Consider the following 18,708-nt stretch of genomic DNA (forward strand, 5'->3'; position numbering starts at 1 on the left):
ATAAATCTCAAAAAGAGCCAATGACTATGGCCTAATGTACACAAGATTATAATATCCACTTATTACTACATTTTTATTCTAAAATACTGATTGCTAAGAGACTGAATCACTATATATGGCTTATGGTTATCATTATGTTGATTAGTTGTTTTAATTTGAGAATTTTGGATACGACTCCCAGTTCCAGCACATAAAACTTTCCATTGAAAGCAGATTTTGGCATTCTTTGCATAAGATACAGTGGTTAGTGTTAACATGCAACCAAAAATTTTATGCAGGCAAATAAACTTACTTCCTCTTCTTTGGGCTCACTTCCAAAACACTGTTTTTAATATATGATGCACAAATGTCCCATAACACTGCTTTATATTAAAAGTATGAGCCAATGTCCTATGAGAACACTTCTTAGGTCACTATTTTTCATTTATTATTATTATTATTATTCATGCCTATGTACACATATGGAAACACAGAATCGCCTACAACATTTTTAAGGATGCGTGCATTTCTTCAGAGGAAACTACCTTGTGAACAAAATCCAGCACGTCCTACCGAATGGTGTGAACACACTGAGAAAGATTTATTTACTTGACTCTTGATGTTCAGGTGTGAATATCACTTGATATTCGCTTATGAACATCAGCTACAGATTAAGTATTATGACCTTCTACTCAAAAAATTTAACATGTTTAAAAAAACATAAAATAGCAAGAAGCTGCATTTACCAAATTTTTTCATTTAGAAATCATCTCAGGGAAGCAAAGAGTTCAGACAACGTACTAATGAACAAAGCCAATCTCTCTCACGCACTGAAACGTGCTACACTTTCATTCCTGAACAAGTCTATATTTTACTATTGTTTTAGTCTCCCTTCTCCCACTGCTCCTCATGTAAGAAACACACATCCCTCACTTCCTTTCTAGGTTTGCCAATGCATTGCAACCAAGGGTGTGACTGCAATTTGTAGACATACCAGTACTATATTCCACCAGGGATCTACTATGGTTATGGGCCCCATGAGCCCATCAAGGACTATGCACGTACCAGTGCATAGCTGGCTTGCACCGAAGCCCCAATGTTAAGATCTAACTGTGAGTGGTTGGCTTCATCGAGTACATGAATGCTGCAGTGACTCCTCAAGGTGCACTACAGACATACACCCATACTGTAATACAGAGGGATTCCTCTTTGCCAGTGATAAATGTTACATCAAACAAAGCTGCAGTAATGTAAAAACACTCCAAAAATTCAATTGAAAGAAATGACAGTTTCTCCATTTATATTCCTGTTTCATAAAGATACTAAAACCTGCAGGGTCTACATGCACCTGTTGTTCAGTATAGTTTCAGAGCAAAGTCATTTTCAGGTATATTAAAGCCAAAATAGACTACTGCTGTAAGTTTCCATTCCCCTGGTTTGCCTTTTGTGGTTGTTTTTGTTTTTTTACCTGAACCACTGTAAGATGATGATGAAGGCGTTCGCCTTGAAAAGCTCTTCACTGCAAGACTCTGGCCTCGCTGCTTCCGCCTCCAAGCTGTTCGGCATTTGGAGTCTATGCTTTGCTTGATTCGATACCAGTCGGATTCTGTGATTCCAAATTTATAAAATAGGTGACCTATAATTAGAAAGAAACACAAAGGGATAGAACCCAGCATAAATCTGTATTTTCATGAAAACACATAAACAACCCACACTGTCATGCACTCAAAGAGAATAAAGTAACTCTGAAAATTTTAGGGCTTCCCATCATGCAAAAACACTCTAAAGAAATACGACATTAAGAAAAATGCCAAAGTTACACAGTGGTGTGATTTCAACAACTGTTGACAGAATAAGAAATCATACATATGCACACACCAGCTGTGTATTTAAAAATGTCAGTCTATGAAAATTCTCAATCTACGCTTCTATCCATGGAAACTGCACTATTATATTCAAGACGCGGGATACTGAAAAACAGAAGGATCCAGCACTACCAAGTCAAAACAGGATGAAGATGTATTTACCACTAATACTGCCACAATATGTATAAACCTGATGTGTAGGAAGCCAGACTAAAGCTCTGTACAAAAGGGACAAACTCCTTTAAAGCTCATTTGAACAGTCATCAAAATCCAATAAAAACACAGTACAAAATTAAAATCTAAAAATGTTACTGCTAGTCGTATGTCAAGTCATCTGAAGAGATACATTCTGCACTTTTCAACATTGCTTTTTGAACAGTTTGCGCTAAGTTGCCAAACTGATTACACAAAAACAATGTTGGCTTGCAAGCTGAACGGCTCGAGTATTTTATATAAACCTTATATAAGACTGAGTCCTGCTACCAACTCAAACCAGGTTTATTATCATGTGCACCCTCTGTAACCAAAGTGGCAGCCTAGCTGCACAAGAAACAGAAGCAATCAAAAGTGTGTTTCAGGTATGAGAAAAAATATGAGTAAAAATATTAGTTTCAACATCTGGACAGATGGTTAAATATTGTGAAGGAAATGTGTTGTGCATTGTCAGCTTTTTCAAGGCTCTCCTTACACTGTTACAGACTTTTACCATTTTATTGCAAGCCTTACTTACAGTAGTTTATATTTTGCTTAAAGCATCAAGAGTGGAGGGCATTTGATTATATGTTAAGAGAAATCTATACTCTTCAGGGGTGCAGGAAAAAATGCTTAGAAAAGTAAATCAAAAAGTTCAGAAACCCTGAAGGGAAATAATCTATCTGAACATTTACTATTCTTTAAAACTTCAAGACTTTTAAACATTTCAGAATTAGATGCATAATAGTGCAGTTTAAAAAAAAAAAAATCAATCTAGAGCTGTAATATCTATATGTACTCAAATGGACTTTATGACTATGCTTGAAGGCTCTCTTAAGGTTTTCCTATTCCTTTAAGTATCCTTTAAATTGTTCTCAGTATCCTCCTGAATAAAATCATCTTTTCAAGCTACTGGTTTACTGTCTTATTCTCAAACAGGATCCTGATGAAGTACTTAAACACATGCTTAAACTGTTTTATAGTCCTATGAACAGGGGAGGATATGACCATGTATAAGACAATTAATTTGAAGCCTAGAGAAGCAAAATTTTAGCTTTTCCTCAACTAAGGTTTTGTTCTCTCCTTTGTATTAAAAATGAGCTGAGAGCTCTCAGATTCTGAAATTGGCATGTGACTGTTTTAACATCGTCAAGTGGAGTACTGTATCTCTTAAGTCATCATCATTTTTAACATTATATCTGTTCTCTGATGCTCTATTTTATTTTACCTTTGTTCAAAGAGCAATTTGAAATAAAGCAGGGAGCATCCGGGAAGAAAGCGCTGGCATCAAAAAGCCAAATCTAAAGCACTGTAAAGGCTCAAGATTTCTCACTGGCAAGTGACAGCAAGCATGTTATTTAGAGACTGCTTTACAACTCCTTTATTATAATCACAAAAAGGGGGTGGAAGGTAGGAAGAAAATTGACTGAAATTATCAGCTGCTGTGTAACAGTTTCCTTTCCACAGGTGTCAACAAAATGAAAGCACATATTGTCCTGAAAATACTGAGACTACATCTCTGAATGTAATCTTTTGCTTTAAAAACTAATGTGCAGTATACAGAGAAATGGGTTTGTAAATGTTTGCAGTAATGTCCAATACAAATAGTTGTGTTTTAACTCTTTATATGACTTCAGCTGTCAGTACATACACAATACTTGTACAGTCCTACATAAAACACACTGTCATATGCTTTGTGGTTATTTTGAACAAATGTCCATATTTCATTAATAAATACATTTTAATTACTTTCATGTTGCTTGCTGCTCACTGAAAAAAAGTGATGGAATTACTTGCAGATCACAGAAAACTCTTCCAGAAACAATTTTAAATGTTACACTGTAATACATAGGATATTCCAGGATGTTGCCCGATTCAAACAGAAATCAAAAGCAATATAAGTTGTTTGGGACAAGGCAGTCTCAGGAGCAGTAAGCTGTTCATGCTAGGAGAGCCAAGTGCTGTAGGACAAGTATAAGGATAGGTACCAGAGCTGTAGCATGAAATGCCCTAGAAATTGCTCTATTGAGGGAAGACAGAGAAGGGAGGCCTTCTACTAAGGGTTGAAAAAGTTATCTTTCACAGAATCACAGAACGGTTTAGGTTGGAAGGGACCTCTGGAGAGCATCTAGTCCAACTCCCCTGCTCAAGCAGGGTCACCTACAGCATGTTGCACAGGATTGTGTCCAGACGGCTTTTGAATATCTCCAGCAAAGGAGACTCCACTACCTCTCTGGGCAACCTGCTCCAGTGCTCAGTCACCCTCACGGTAAAGAAGCTTTTCCTCATGTTCAGACCAGACTTCCTGTGGTTCAGTCTGTGCCCGTTGCCTCTTGTCCTACCGCTGGGCACCACGGAGAAGAGTCTGGCGCCATCCTCTTGACACCCTCCCTTCAGATACTTGTACAGATTGATCAGATCCCCCCTCAGTCTTCTCTTCTCCAGGCTGGACAGGCCCAGCTCCCTCAGCCTTTCTTCATAGGAGGCCTCCGCTGGACTTGCTCCAGGAGCTCCATGTCTCTCTTGTACTGGGGAGCCCAGAACGGGACACAGTACTCCAGCTGAGGCCTCCCCAGGGCTGAGGAGAGGGGCAGGATCACCTCCCTCCACCTGCTGGCAACACTCTGCCTAATGCACCCCGGCATACCATTGGCCTTCTTGGCCACAAGGGCACACTGCTGCCTCATGCTTAACTTGTTGTCCACCAGCACTCCCAGGTCCTTCTCGGCAGAGCTCCTTTCCAGCAGGTCAGCCCCCAGCCTGTAGTGCTGCATGGCGTTATTCCTCCCTAGGTGCAGGACCCTGCACTTGCCTTTGTTGAACTTCATGAAGTTCCTCTCCACCCAGCTCTCCAGCCTGTCCAGGTCCCTCTGAATGGCAGCACAGTCTTCTGCTGTGTCAGCCACTCCTCCCAGTTTAGTATCATCAGCAAACTTGCTGAGGGTGCACTCTCTCCCTTCATCCAGGTCATTGAGGAATAAGTTAAACAATACTGGACTCAGTATTGACCCCTGGGGGACATTGCTAGATACAGGCCTCCAACTTGACTCTGTGCCATTGATCACAACCCTCTGAGCCCTGCCATCCAGCCACTTCTCAATCCACCTCACCATCCACTCATCCAGCCTGCACTTCTTGAGTTTGCCTATGAGAATATTATGGGAGACAGTGTCAAAAGCCTTGCTGAAGTCCAGGTAGACAACATCCACTGCTCTGCCCTCATCTACCCAGCCAGTTGTCCCATCATAGAAGGCTATCAAGTTGGTTAAGCATGATTTCCCTTTGGTGAATCCATGCTGACTACTCCTGATCACCTTCTTGTCCTCCAAGATGCTTAGTGATGACCTCTAGGATGAGCTGGATCCCTTTCCAGGGATGGAGGCAAGGGTGACAGGCCTGTAGTTTCCTGGCTCCTCCTTCTTGCCCTTTTGGAAGGCTGGAGTGACACTGGCTTTCTTCTAGTCCTCAGGCACCTCTCCTGTTCTCCATGACCTTTCTCCATATCTTTCAATTAGTGTAATAAGGAATAGCCACGAAATACTAGATAGAGAGAACATCATCTTCATGGAGAGAACAAGACTACAGAGAAAAGCATGTAAAACAGATGAACAAGCTAAACACAGTAGAGTAGGAGAAGCAGGTTTCATGCTAGAGAGCTCAGACATCAGGTATAGCTTTTCAAAGCCAGGCATGTGTACTACTTTCCCATTTTCACAAAATTCCTACCTTGCTGTTGCAGTGGTTGAAGGTGTAAAACTGGTATAAACACACCTGCTGCTTGCACAGATTTCTACCATAACTGCATACTCAGTCGCAGTGAGCAAGTTCGGCATGAAAAATTAGCGCTCAAGTATGAAGATAGTTGATGTAAAGGTTAAATGAATTTCAGATGTATGAATCTATCTAGTTGGTACTACAATCTAAAATGTTATTCTATTAAAAGATCTTTAGCAACCACATTTGATAACAGTCCACTGACAGCCGAACAAAACTGTAATGCTAAGTACATTGGAGTATTTTTGAAGTGGATATACATATTCTGAGAAAAGGTTCACTATAACAACATTAGAGATATGATTTACATGTGGTACAGAGATAGATGCTGAAAACGTGTACAAACAATTTCAGGAAAATCAAAGTGTTGACTTTCTGTTCTTTACCAATAACAGATCATATGCAGGAGAGCTTTCAGCTAAGCGTCTCATTCTGAATATGTCAAATGACAAAAAAAAAAATCTAGAAAGAGAGGAAAAAAGCAAGACATTGCAAGTGAGACTTCTAACTTGGGGAAATCCCCATTAGAAAAGACAGAAATACTTCAGTGTAAACAGATTCAACTTTTCCAGAGCATTTGTTAGTCAAAAGCGACACAAAGCATTATAATGTATAAGCAGTACAATATCTACGAGCCACGTAACAGCCCTGCTAAAAACATATAAAAATACATCCAGCAACATAATTCAGCACTTTGGCAAAAAGACAAAGTATTTTGGAAGAAAGATGCATTTACACAAGAACAGTGAAGAAAAGCATTTAGATTATCTAAGGATGATCGAATGTGTTTTTAGAAGATATCTTCATTTAGAACGATGAATGGCTGCCGGTAACACTCAAAACAATGGATGTGCTTGTTTTTAAACATTAAGGGTCCAACATTTGCTTTCTCTGGGATCCTCACTTCCTAAACAAAGTTCTTTATGCAAAATACACCGGAGAATTAAATTAGCTCAGTTATTTAATAAATGGCAAGGGCTTGAGTAATTTCCACAAACCGGATAAATACCAGCAGCAGCTCAGGAGACGAAAGTGTCTGCGTGAAGAATTCATAGAGACATCAAGCAATAGCTAGGAAGAAGGCATGCGTGCATTCGGAAAATTAAATAAATAAAACATCTTTAAAAGCCAACAGGTGTCTCACTAAGTTTTGCACTCTAAGCGCTAGACAGAAACACAGCACTAGTTCTGGCTACCTTTTTGCTGAAGTTCATCTAAAACTAAGCTGAACGACGACACAATAAGGCCTCAAATTCTTCTTGTGCACCTTCTTTTTGTGGTTCAAAGAAAACAATTGAGCTTGGAAAGAAAGAGAAGATGGTCTGATATGAATGCACACACCATCAGCAATGACGTCTGAAAAGGCTACATACTCCCAAACCCTAGGGATATCTAATGCACGATATAGGGAAAAAGATGGCTTGTTTTTTAAAAACAGAGCTAACAAAAAAAAAAGCCCATGAAAACAATGCTCACAAGAAAGTAATCCTCTCTGTCTTTAAAGGTCAGAAGTCTGTCAGCAGACAAAGCAATTCACCCAAAACACAAAGTTGTAAAGAAATCTAATTAAGAACAAACTGAGGAGGACGAGAAGACATTTGTAGTATCAAAACCACGTGAAATACTCTGTCTTGATATCACATTCAAAACCAGTTCCCTAAAAAAAATAAACTTCATACCAACAGCTTAGATTTTAAATATTGATACTAGAATAACATTAGATATTGCTAGATTGTGCTGTTTCCTATTTACCATGAATATAGGATTTCTTTAGAAAATTAAAAAGTAAGTCATTATTTTCAGGACTTAGCAGGGTTCCCTTTGCTGCCCTTTATTCTTAGATGGAACAGAGTGTGTTATTGTTATGTTTTAACAGATTAGAAAACATGTTACCCCAGATAATCCAATAGACATATAAAATATATATGTATTCAGACTGACATGTAACACAAAAAGATTTGGTTACGTGTTCTTCCTATTTTCAAATTCAACATTATTTTAAAGCTTAGAGAAAAAGCAAGAGGACATCACATTTAAAATCTTTCCGTTCAGGTTTCGATTTTGTTTTTTTCTTCAATTCACAAGAATATGATGGATATCATGAAAAAAGAAGAGCTTCAGTTTTTGCTTGCAGAGAATCATGAAGAGGGGTGATTATTTGGGGGGTTGGCTAACAAAACACATTTTTTTACATATGGGTCATACATTTGGAGTTCTTTTTATTAAACTAATAACGTATGACAACAAAATCTGCTGTATGAAATATTTGAACAACGGAGACAAAATTAAGCACCTCTGAAGCTGATTTCTTGCCTTTAGGCTTCAGTTCTTCAAATATAATTATGGTCATGCATTGACCATATTGAAACAATTTTAAAAAGAGTAATTGTTTACTCGTTTGACAGCTTGGGGGAATAGGTTTCTTCTATCACATGCATAGCTGGGAGGCCAGCTCCCCCCCCACATCCACCAGAAGCCTTTTGGGCTGGGTAAGGGAAACAGGCAGGAGGCAAGCGTTGCGCACATTCGCGGGAGCCTTGTCCAGCACGCTTGGTGAGGTGGCAGCACTTTGGCAACATTTCCAACCTCACATGCGTTGCGCGTGTCAAGCATGTCAGCACACAGTCACTTTCTAAAACATTGTTCTCATTCACAGGCTAAACAACAGCCAAAAAGAGATTGGGGGGAGAGGGAGGAGGAAAGGAAAATACAGCTACCAAACAATTACTCTGTTTCCATTTTATTCCTACAGTTCCTTTGCTTAACTATTACACCTTTCAAAAAACTTATAAATCTGTAGGGTATTAGAGACTGCAGTGTGCACACTCTACAATAGCAACTGTATTTAGGGGATACTTACCAACAGCCTCAAACACAACTGAAATCCTTCTTCTCCATACATCTAAAGAAGGATTTACTAAACCTGTGTCAGCAACCACAATAATTTACACTGTAACATAGCAAAAGCAAATATTATGAACCCTCAAGAAATATGCACCTTTTCAAGAAAATTCTAATTGCCAACTTGAGAAGAAATGCATTGTTTTCCTGAGTACAGAAGATACTGCTTAAGAGAATTCTGCAAATAAATTTCCACAGAAAATGGGTTATTTTATTCAACTCTTGAATTAATTTATAATAATACATAAACCTAAAAATTACACGTTAATCAAATCTCCTTCCATTTTACTGGACAATAAGACCTCAACTGTATACTGGACAACTAAGGAGGAGTGTTATTTTAGGCAACTTTACGGGAAAACACAGAATTGCTAACTTTAAACAACTGATTTACAACAAATACCCAGAAATTATTTCTCTACAGTAAGAAAATGGTATCTAGCATGACTAGAGAGGAAGGAAATTCAGAAGCAAATTCACAAATATCATTAAGGACACAAGTCAAAAAATAAGTAAGTTTGAGGTGAACACTCCAGATGTGAAAAATCTCAGTGCAGTCAGCGGTCTTAAATGTAAGCATTTCATTAGACAATTTGTGGAATATGGACTAACTACAAGGACACTGACAATTATGGTCTTTCCAGGAGCATATTGCGCAGCATAATTCTGCTGGCTTCCAGAGGCCACCATGATGCAGGATTAGGCAAATATACATGCCAACCTATTAAGGAACCAAACTTTAAACATTACATTTACATTTCTTTTAACAAGATAAGTGGGACAGAAGTGGGGCTATCACCCTGAAATCTTGTAGACAGAACCATCAGCCTAACAGTGTGCCATTCCCACTGCCCAAAAACTCAGTACCCAGTAACACAGATCTTACAATTTCCGCTCTACTGTATCCTCCAAACTCTACGGCCGCTATACAATCCCCCCAAGTTCAACCACGGGATGGGTTGAGGTAGCATCCTATCACTCATTATCTGCTTTTTATAATAAAAATCTCCTTTCTAATATACATGAAAACTATATGTTTTAGTTACTTCAAAAAAAAAAAAAACCTCAATGATTTGAAACTACATTTTCTCATCTCAGCTCTCCAAACCAAGCCAAGTTAAATTAATTTCAAATCAAGTATCTGGCTGGTAGGAACACTTCCTGGGATCAAAAGAGCGCATTTTAATGTACTAGCATTAAAAAAAAAAAAAGATGAAACATAAAACTGCAATCAGTAACTATTTTACAAAAAGTTAATTACAATGCTTATACAACCTAGTGATTAAAATGTTACGTAACTAGAAGATGTAATCATTTGGAAGATCACACAAGAAAGTTCTCATGAATAATGTCAAACCATGCTATAATATCAAGATGACATTTCAGAAATCAATTTTCTTTAAAAATCTACCAAATAGTACAAAAAGTGTTTGCACATACAGTCATGTCTCAACTAAGAGACACGTGCGATAGCGAAACAGTCACTGTTTCGTTCATTACAATTTTCTTTGACGATCTGAGGCTGCAAATCCTACCATTTGCTGGATGCAGACAGCTGCAACCCCATTCATTTTTTTGGAGGTGTGGCATTTCTCTCAAGCATACTAGATCACAGGTCCATTGCAAGCGACCATTCAAGTCACTGGTAGAAGTCTTTCTGCTTCAGGTAAAATACTTGGTCTCAAACACAGACATCATAATAATAATTATAATTATAATAATAATAATAAAAGTTACGAGAAATCAGTATAACCTAAGAAGAAAGCCACGGGGTTCCTCTTTCTCCGTTTTTGCCCTCTGTGAAACCCAGTTAGGACTGCTTATATTTTAAAAGATTTTAAAGCATTTTGAAACAAAAATCTTACACGAGAAAAGGAAGCACCTTCTCAATGCTTATATGTAGATCTGACTCAGATTTCATACTGGCAATGTAATACGTTCCTCAACAGAACAACTCGGAGCCCAAAACGCTGGCACTGCAAGATGCTCACACAGGCACATATTAATATATTAAAGCAGCCAGAAACAGCAGTTAACAGAAAAACAACCTAGTTAAGCATAAAAGTTAACTACTAGTTTCCATAAATCAGAATACTTACCTTTCAATGTTTATTACTTAAAATTCAATTTGTTAGAATATTATTTTATTAACACTTATTTAGAATATTTGCCAGAATGTTTATTTTTAAATGAATCATAGAACCAGCAGAAACATGAATTTAAAATTTATTTTTAACATTGATTTAGAGTTAAAAGGACCTGTGCAGGTCTACGGGACCCTATCGGAACTTTCAAAAACAAAAATAAAATTAAAAATAAATGGCATCTAGCATCTCCAAAATCTCCCAGTTTTATTCTTTTCTAAAATAGAAGGGTTCCTACATTTGGGCACACCTCACCACCTTTTTTGAAAGCCAGCTGGTCTATTTTTATTTCTTTAATCAATGGCAGAACCTGTTTTATTTTGACTTATCCTTAGAACTAGTAAGTACGCAAATATCGCCATCTAGCGGAGTGTCAAATTCATGATGCTGGCAAGAAATGACAGCATTTTTATCCATGTATGTGTATGTTTGCTCAATCTCTGACTCCCTTGCAGGACGTGCCAAGTGCTACAAAAGGTTAGCAGAACTGTAGAACTAGAGATACGCTGTGAAACATCAGTGGAAGAATTAATCACCATGCAAACAAGAGTATTTTTGATGTTCACGGTTGCACACTTTGATTGAAGCGATTTCCATGTGGCATGTTACAGTAGCAGCTTTAAACCATTCCCCTAGGGATCTTCTGATCACATTCTCCTGGTGGTGGCAGAATACCATCAGCTGGATATATGTAACCACTTAATAACCAGCATATAATTATCAAGAATATGAAGTGTTTCAAACTCATTAAACAAATCAATCAACCCCACAAGAAAATAATTCTAAACCAAACCAGAAGTTTTATACTCTGAATAAGAGATGAGACTTGGGAACTTCATGTTATCTACTACAGCCTTGCTAACTGCTCCCAATTTACAGGAAAAGTACCCCACTAGGACAATAACGAATAAATGTCAATTTACTTCTGACAGGTTTTTTTTCCTGCTTTTAAAGATAACGCACTCCTTGCTCTGGAAAACATCTTGCAAGTCCAAAAAGGCACAGCAAACAGCACAAGATACCTCCAAAAAGACAAAAGAGCTATGTTTCATTTCCTCCCAAAATATATATATATATATATATATATATATATATATATATATATATATATATATATATATATATATGTATATATGTATATCCATGCAACATTTGGATCCTAGTAGAAAAGCAAAATTGCATACTTCATATATCTACAGCTAAACAGCTAAAGTTGCAATGGCAGCATTCCGTATAAACTCCCCAAGTCTCTTCATCTCAAATGGCTTTTCAAAAAGATTAGAACCTAAAAGACTCCAACGTTTGTTTGACTTACCCTGCCACAAATAATCTCCTAAAAAAAAGTTCTAATGCTCCCCGATAACCATTACCTTCTTTCTGCATAATAAAAATGCACATATGGGAGATGGTGCTTTCAGTTCTTTAATTAAGCCTACCTTCTGGCTTTGCACATTGGAAATGTCAGAGCATTTATTTATGATCAGCCTGAGCAAGTAAAGATCTTACTGCTTCTTTCACTCACTCTCTAGGGAGAAACCGTTCCACGAGGTTTATCACACGTCATTCTCTCTGGAAGGAAACGTATCTAAATATATGATGCGCTTATTGCCAAGGGATCAACTTAGCGCTTGAAATCAAAGCCTGATGCTCAAAATAAATGGAATCACCTAACTTGAAACAATAATGTGTGATGGAAATGCTTCTGATTTTAAGGAGCTGCTCCCAATAATCATACACTGGGCCAGTTCCGATATCCAAAACTTTGAAGAGAAACGGACTAAACAGCTATGTTCCTCTTCTAGACAGCAGCATAATCTAATCCGGCAAAACCTGCAGCAGAGCTGATGGAAAAATGCGGGTTGTCACTTTAAACCCCTCCTTCCCGAGACATCCCGTTACATAAGCCCTCACCACAGTGCCTCAGAGTCCCATCTGGATGGCAAACGCCACCACACGTGCCGCCAAGAAAAACTCGCTTATGAATCAACAACGAAAATTTCTCCCCTTCCGAAGGAGCTTGTGGGTTTGGAAAGGACTGGCATGACAGAAACCTGAACACTGCGGGAATTTATTTACATTTTACTCGCAGTCAGCTTGAGGCATCTCCCCACTCCATTTTTTAACCCTTGCAAAATGAAGCAAAGAAAATTCAAATCCAGGGAAAAAAGCTATGCAACTTTCCGGAATTCCATTTATGAGATTTTGTGAAGTCATAGCTTTCCTTGAATTGGGCAATGCATTTTCCAGACGCTTTTGCATTGATCAGACTGTGTTTGATGGCCAAGCTGCTTTTCCTCCCAGAACGACATAGATCAAATACTTTCTTAGACCACTTATGTCTTCCAAACCCCCACCATGAAAGTCCACTCCGGTTCCGTCATTTACAGGCCTCTGATAGTGAAGAAAATGTATTTTGCCTGGAGTCCACTGAAGGTTAGTCAGAACACTTGTTTACGCAGGGACTGAGTCCGAGTGATGCTGGGTAACCACAAGCTCAACTTCACATCTTTCCAAATCAGACCCTACAGCGACAACACTACTCCATCACTGCGGTAACTATCCTGCAGACAGTCATAACACCAAAAAAGGTCCATGTACCGAGGAATTAGTCCAAAGAAAATAGTGCTAATAGAACTACTGATACAAACATTCTTCCATTTCACTTGTAACTTCATAGCTTGGACAGATTCACAGTATTGATAAAGAGGATTCTTGGGCATCACACACAACACATTAATTATAAATGCTCCAACACTACTCTCTTCCTCACATCAGGGTTTGGTTTTTTTTTAATAAGTGAATAGGTAGTGACTTTTGAAATCCATATAAGACTGTCTTATACTGTCATTAGAAAAAAATAGCACTCATTCACTTCAACTAAGTTATCATACTTGCAGCAGTTAACTCTCACAAGGAGCACATTTTTCTTGCAAATTATTCAGTCTGCCCTTTTGGTATTTAAGCTGAGCTTATACACTCCTGAAGCAACACTTAAAATCATTGAGGGAACAGCTTTTATGTTCATAGATTAACTGGGATGCCGCTAGCTCCTCTCAAGGAATGAGAACTTCAGCGCTGATTTTAAATAAGTCTAGCTAAAGCAAAAAAGCATAGATGGGATGGAACAATTGTGCATGGGCTGAAAAGAGATGGTACAAGTGATCGAATGCGTTAAGTTTCGTCTTTCTCTAGAGCCTATGAACTCAGAGATGCTTCAAAGTACATGATGCACGATCAAGTTAGATGCACACAGGGTTGTCACTGACAGGCTAAACAGTTGCTTAAGTTCAGGAATGGAACATTAAATACATTGCTTTTATAACGTGAGAACAACAAGGGAAGTGTGAGAGGGAGAGGGAAAACACTCTGCCAATAATTTATTTTATTCCCCAAAATTGCTGCCTTCATTTCAGTTTATGAAAGAGTAACTGGCCAGAAAAGTAATTGAAATGTACATAAGTATCCAGGAAGGAAGAGAAAAACAGCCAGTGTTAAATTATAGTGCTTATACAGAGTCAGTAAGCAAGCGTCAGCATTGATGCTATTTATGAGAACTGCGGTGCTGAGATAAACTCAATAGGTTCTCCTATTATCTTCCTGCCTAGCCCCAAAAGAGGTTATCACTTCCCTCCGTGTGGCAGCTTTTAATTGATTCACAAAGGAGAAGCCATTTGGAACTGAAGCCAGACTTCTGCAGCTCTGCGAGGAAGACATGTCTGCAAAAGGCAGCACTGCCGCATCAAAGGCGTTCCTGAAGGCGCTGTCTTGCCCCCCCCCCCCCCCCCCCCAGGCACTTCTTTGGAAAAGAAAACGCAAACGTGAAAAAACGCAACATGAATATTTTTTCTCCTCTTTCCATTTAAAGATGTGCCAAACTCTCAGACTTGTTTGCTTCTCACTCTCTTTTTGAGTATTAGAGCCCAACGCTTCTACAAATACTCCTTCCTCTCTTCTCGAGTTCTCTCCCTAGCAGCTACCACTATCACGGACTCCAGAATGAAGCATAGCACAGCCTTCCTGAGACCGCCAGGTAGAGGTGGTTCACTTGACAAGAATTCGAGTAGAGGTTTCGAATGGCACTCAACTTGGGAGAAGCCAGTGCAGCTCTTCGACCCACCACAAGCATGATGCTGCAAATTTGCACCAATCATTGTCTGCTTATGTTCAACCCTCTAAACTGTAAAATCAAGTAGCATCCCTACCTCTTAGCCATGATCTGGCATTTGAGGAGAAATGCCCTAGAGCATCTGATAAAGCCACAGTTCTCCAAGTGACATGCTGAATCAAATGTACGTTTCCAAACAGCTACAGTCTATGGTATTTATTACTAGGAGGAGAAAACATTGGTGAAAAGCATTTCCAGACACCACAAGATCAGCCCATCCATGCAGATATAAACTACACAACTCCCTCTCAGACAACTATGGCTTGAAAAATTAGTCGATGTCCTACATAACAGAGAAACAGAAGCATGTGTTAAACAATAAACTTCAGCAGATTATTAGCTTGAGCCCTACCACTAATCCAGTCCCTCCCATCCCCTCAACAAACCTCCAGAGTATCCAGAGCATGACTGATTCTTAAGTTAGCGGGTCTATCAAAGGGGGTGGATTGAAACTACAATTACCAATGTAGTTGCAACAATCCGAATTAAGCTACAAAAATCCATCAATTTCTAGCGCTGAATATACAGCATAAAATACTAAATAAATAGGATAATATGTCAGCTAAAATAGGCTCAATTTTTCTTCAAGTTCTCCAGCATTCTCCTGATGGAAGCCAAGGTCAAGGTACATGTCTCCAATTGCTGTAACCAAGACTCACAGATACCTGTTCCAACTAGGCGCAACAGTGTTTTAAACCACTGACAGACTCTGTTAGGCAGCAAGTAGTACAATATGCAGAAACGAGACATACGTTAAGGCCAGAACTACAAACAGGAAATGAAGAGACAAAAAGAGTACAAAGGTACACAAAAATTAGGAAGGAGAGAAAGGGAAAAAAGGGGAAAATGGGTATAATGCATAAAGCTACACAACTAAAAAAGGCTTTATAAAGTGGCAAAATGCCAAAACAGTCTGCAATGTCTCATAAAACAGACCCAGGGGCGAGAAATACTAGAGCTATGTGGTGAGAAATAGACAAGCTGTTAGCTCTAATATGAGATGCAACTTATTAACCTTCCTCCAGCTTGATGCTTAAGGGACAGCACTATTATATTTGTTGTTCAACCTGCAGCGCTGTTAAGATCAGAATCTTCATGAAAAGCAAAGGAGAAGCTCAAAACAATAGCTAATTATTGTGATTAGCCTATTTTACATGACAAGTTACAAGCTGCTTAAACTGGCCCAACGTGCATGCTGTTTGGGTTATATGCATGAATGAGTATATATGCATACACTGATCAAACTGGCATACATTACACAATCAGGCAGGAGTCAAATGTTTCCTGTTAAGTAAATGTGGGTGGTCTGCTTCTCTATCTTAAGAAGTACTGTGTTGATGAATTTTGTAAAGCAGCATAGCACTCAGATCTATTTGAACTGCCCTCTGAAGAGAGTACAACTATGTTTCATTCTTCTATCAAACACTGTATTAAAATTTCTTTCAACTAATCAGGTAAAAAGACATTTCCATCTTTATCGGAAGCAACGTTATGACACAACTAAACTTTGATTATTAATTTCTTTCTATTCTATTATTTTAATTGTGTTTAAAAAAAAGATTATGTAGAACAGAAAATGCATCATTTGCCACGTAGCTGAAAATCAAATGTTTGTCATAAGATATTTTCAGGTAATACTTTTTCCTATGCCATTTTTCCAAGGCTACAGGTAAAATTATCTTTCATTTTACAAAGTTTCTTCTATATACAACATTCTGAATTCGGAAAATTATGTTTTCAAACTCATTTGTGGATACTGCTATAAAACCTCAATGCAGCTAAATCTGTATTTTTTGTTACACAAAGAAAATTATAACTGCTGATGTTCTTATATCATATTTCACCAGAAAATCTCTACATTTTTTCTAAGACTAAAGTAATGAGCTATTTAGTGACACACAGCGCGTTTAAGTCATTTTGGTCTCTTGCCCCAAAAGTCTGCAATACCACTGCCACCCCACAAGCAAATTTATACCACAAATGAAAATGTATACTTCCAAAGATAAGCTTTCATCTTTCTCTTGTGGTAAACCTTATGCAGTATACCAAGAATTTTTAATAAACACACATCTCTCCATTTTCTATAGCTTCTGTATATTATTCAAAATAATCTCTATTAAATACAGATCTGGTTAGTGTTTTCTTTTTCTAGGAGAAAAAGAAAGAAAGGAATATATTTCCACTGACAAAACTTTAAGAAACCTGAAACAAAAGGAAAAATAAAATCTTCTCCATTGGCTTGAGCTTTGCTAGCTATGATTGGCAAATGCAAGGCTGATGACATTAGATTTTCATTTAAAATAACGCATCAGAGTATTACTGCTCAGAGCAGAAGCAAACCACACTGTGAAGACAACAACATAACTTAGTTCCCATACTAGCACTGCACTTAGTCTCTGGTAGATTTTACGGAACAGCACACCACCAATAAAAACCAGATGGTCCATGGACTGGTAAGGCTAAGCTGACACAGCACGGCAGGGTTCTTCTCAGTACCACTCTGCTAAATGACAGGAACGAAAATCATGGCACTGCCGAACTCGGTGGGAGTGCTGTCACTGAACTGAACGTGGCCAGAATTTCATCCGTGAAGCTCGAGTCATTACAGATGTGCTGTCATCCATATGCTAACTCACATAACAGCAATTCCATAAACAAGCTACTGAAATCAAATTTCATATCAACTCAATTATTAGTAGTGATGATACACTAATTTATTACATGAAATCACCACTTCCGGACCAGTGCTGTTACTCTTCATGGTAAAGTTTACTTCAGTTTTCCTCATTTGTTACTGTAGGATTTTATTGCTCTTGTTCACTGCAAATCTTAACAACATTAATATTTAGGTGCCCAAAGCAAACAGATACCTGTGGACAGGTTCACAGGAGGCATAGTGTTTTCTGAAGGCATACACAATCCCTGGTTTGTTATGGATTGGCTCCCAAACAAAAGCAACGCGCTAACCAATGGGCAGAAGAAAAAGATACGTTTCTGATACCTGGATCCCAAACCTTCGGCACAGTGCTTCTGACATCGAAGACAGCAAACCAGTCCTTCCTGGGGCCTCCACGCAGAATGCTGCTGCTTATGAGCCATGGCTGCTTACACTGCTGGAAGTGCAAACCCTTTCCAACTGCAAGTCTCACGTCTATAATCCAATTTCTTCAGGGTCAGAATGCTACATATAAAGGACATAATCCCTAGCTTCAGCATTCAGTCATGTGATCACGTTCCTTTCCCCTTTTCATATTTTCAAAACCCTGTTCTTCCTACACAAGCATTGCTAGTTGTTAGTGCTTTGCTTTAGAATTGGGACAAGGAAAGAAGGAAGGAAGAAGGCCATCCACTTTTTCATGCTTTTAAAATCTATTTTCTGCAAAAATCTATCCAGGCTTTTGAAAACATTATAGGAACAAGGCATTTTGTGCACTAATCATGCACATTGATGAGATCAGCAGATAAAAAGGTTTTGGAAATCAAAATTCCTCAGATCATAATCTTCCTTAAAAATACATACTTAATCAGTTGCAGTAAAAACCTGAAGACTTCTGCTCCACTTATATAATAAGACAAAAATTGGGATAATGCAGCAAATGGAATGGGGGTTACTTTTGCCTATTAATTCCCCCAAGACAGACAGCAAGTTACTAGAAATGAAAGCGGGTCAATGGGACTGAATTTCTTT

General features: G+C 38.4%; 1 protein-coding gene across 2 annotated transcripts in view; it reads right to left on the reverse strand.

Annotated features, from left to right (window-relative positions):
* BANP (BTG3 associated nuclear protein) overlaps positions 1–18,708 on the reverse strand; it is a 168,635-nt gene that overhangs the window by 89,878 nt on the left and 60,049 nt on the right. For both annotated transcript variants that reach the window (XM_068956003.1, XM_068956002.1), the window contains exon 8: positions 1,448–1,615. In XM_068956003.1, the coding sequence (XP_068812104.1) occupies positions 1,448–1,615 (168 nt within the window). The remainder of the gene's footprint in view (positions 1–1,447; positions 1,616–18,708) is intronic.

Source organism: Struthio camelus, chromosome 10, assembly GCF_040807025.1.
Source record: "Struthio camelus isolate bStrCam1 chromosome 10, bStrCam1.hap1, whole genome shotgun sequence".
Lineage (NCBI taxonomy): Eukaryota > Metazoa > Chordata > Aves > Struthioniformes > Struthionidae > Struthio > Struthio camelus.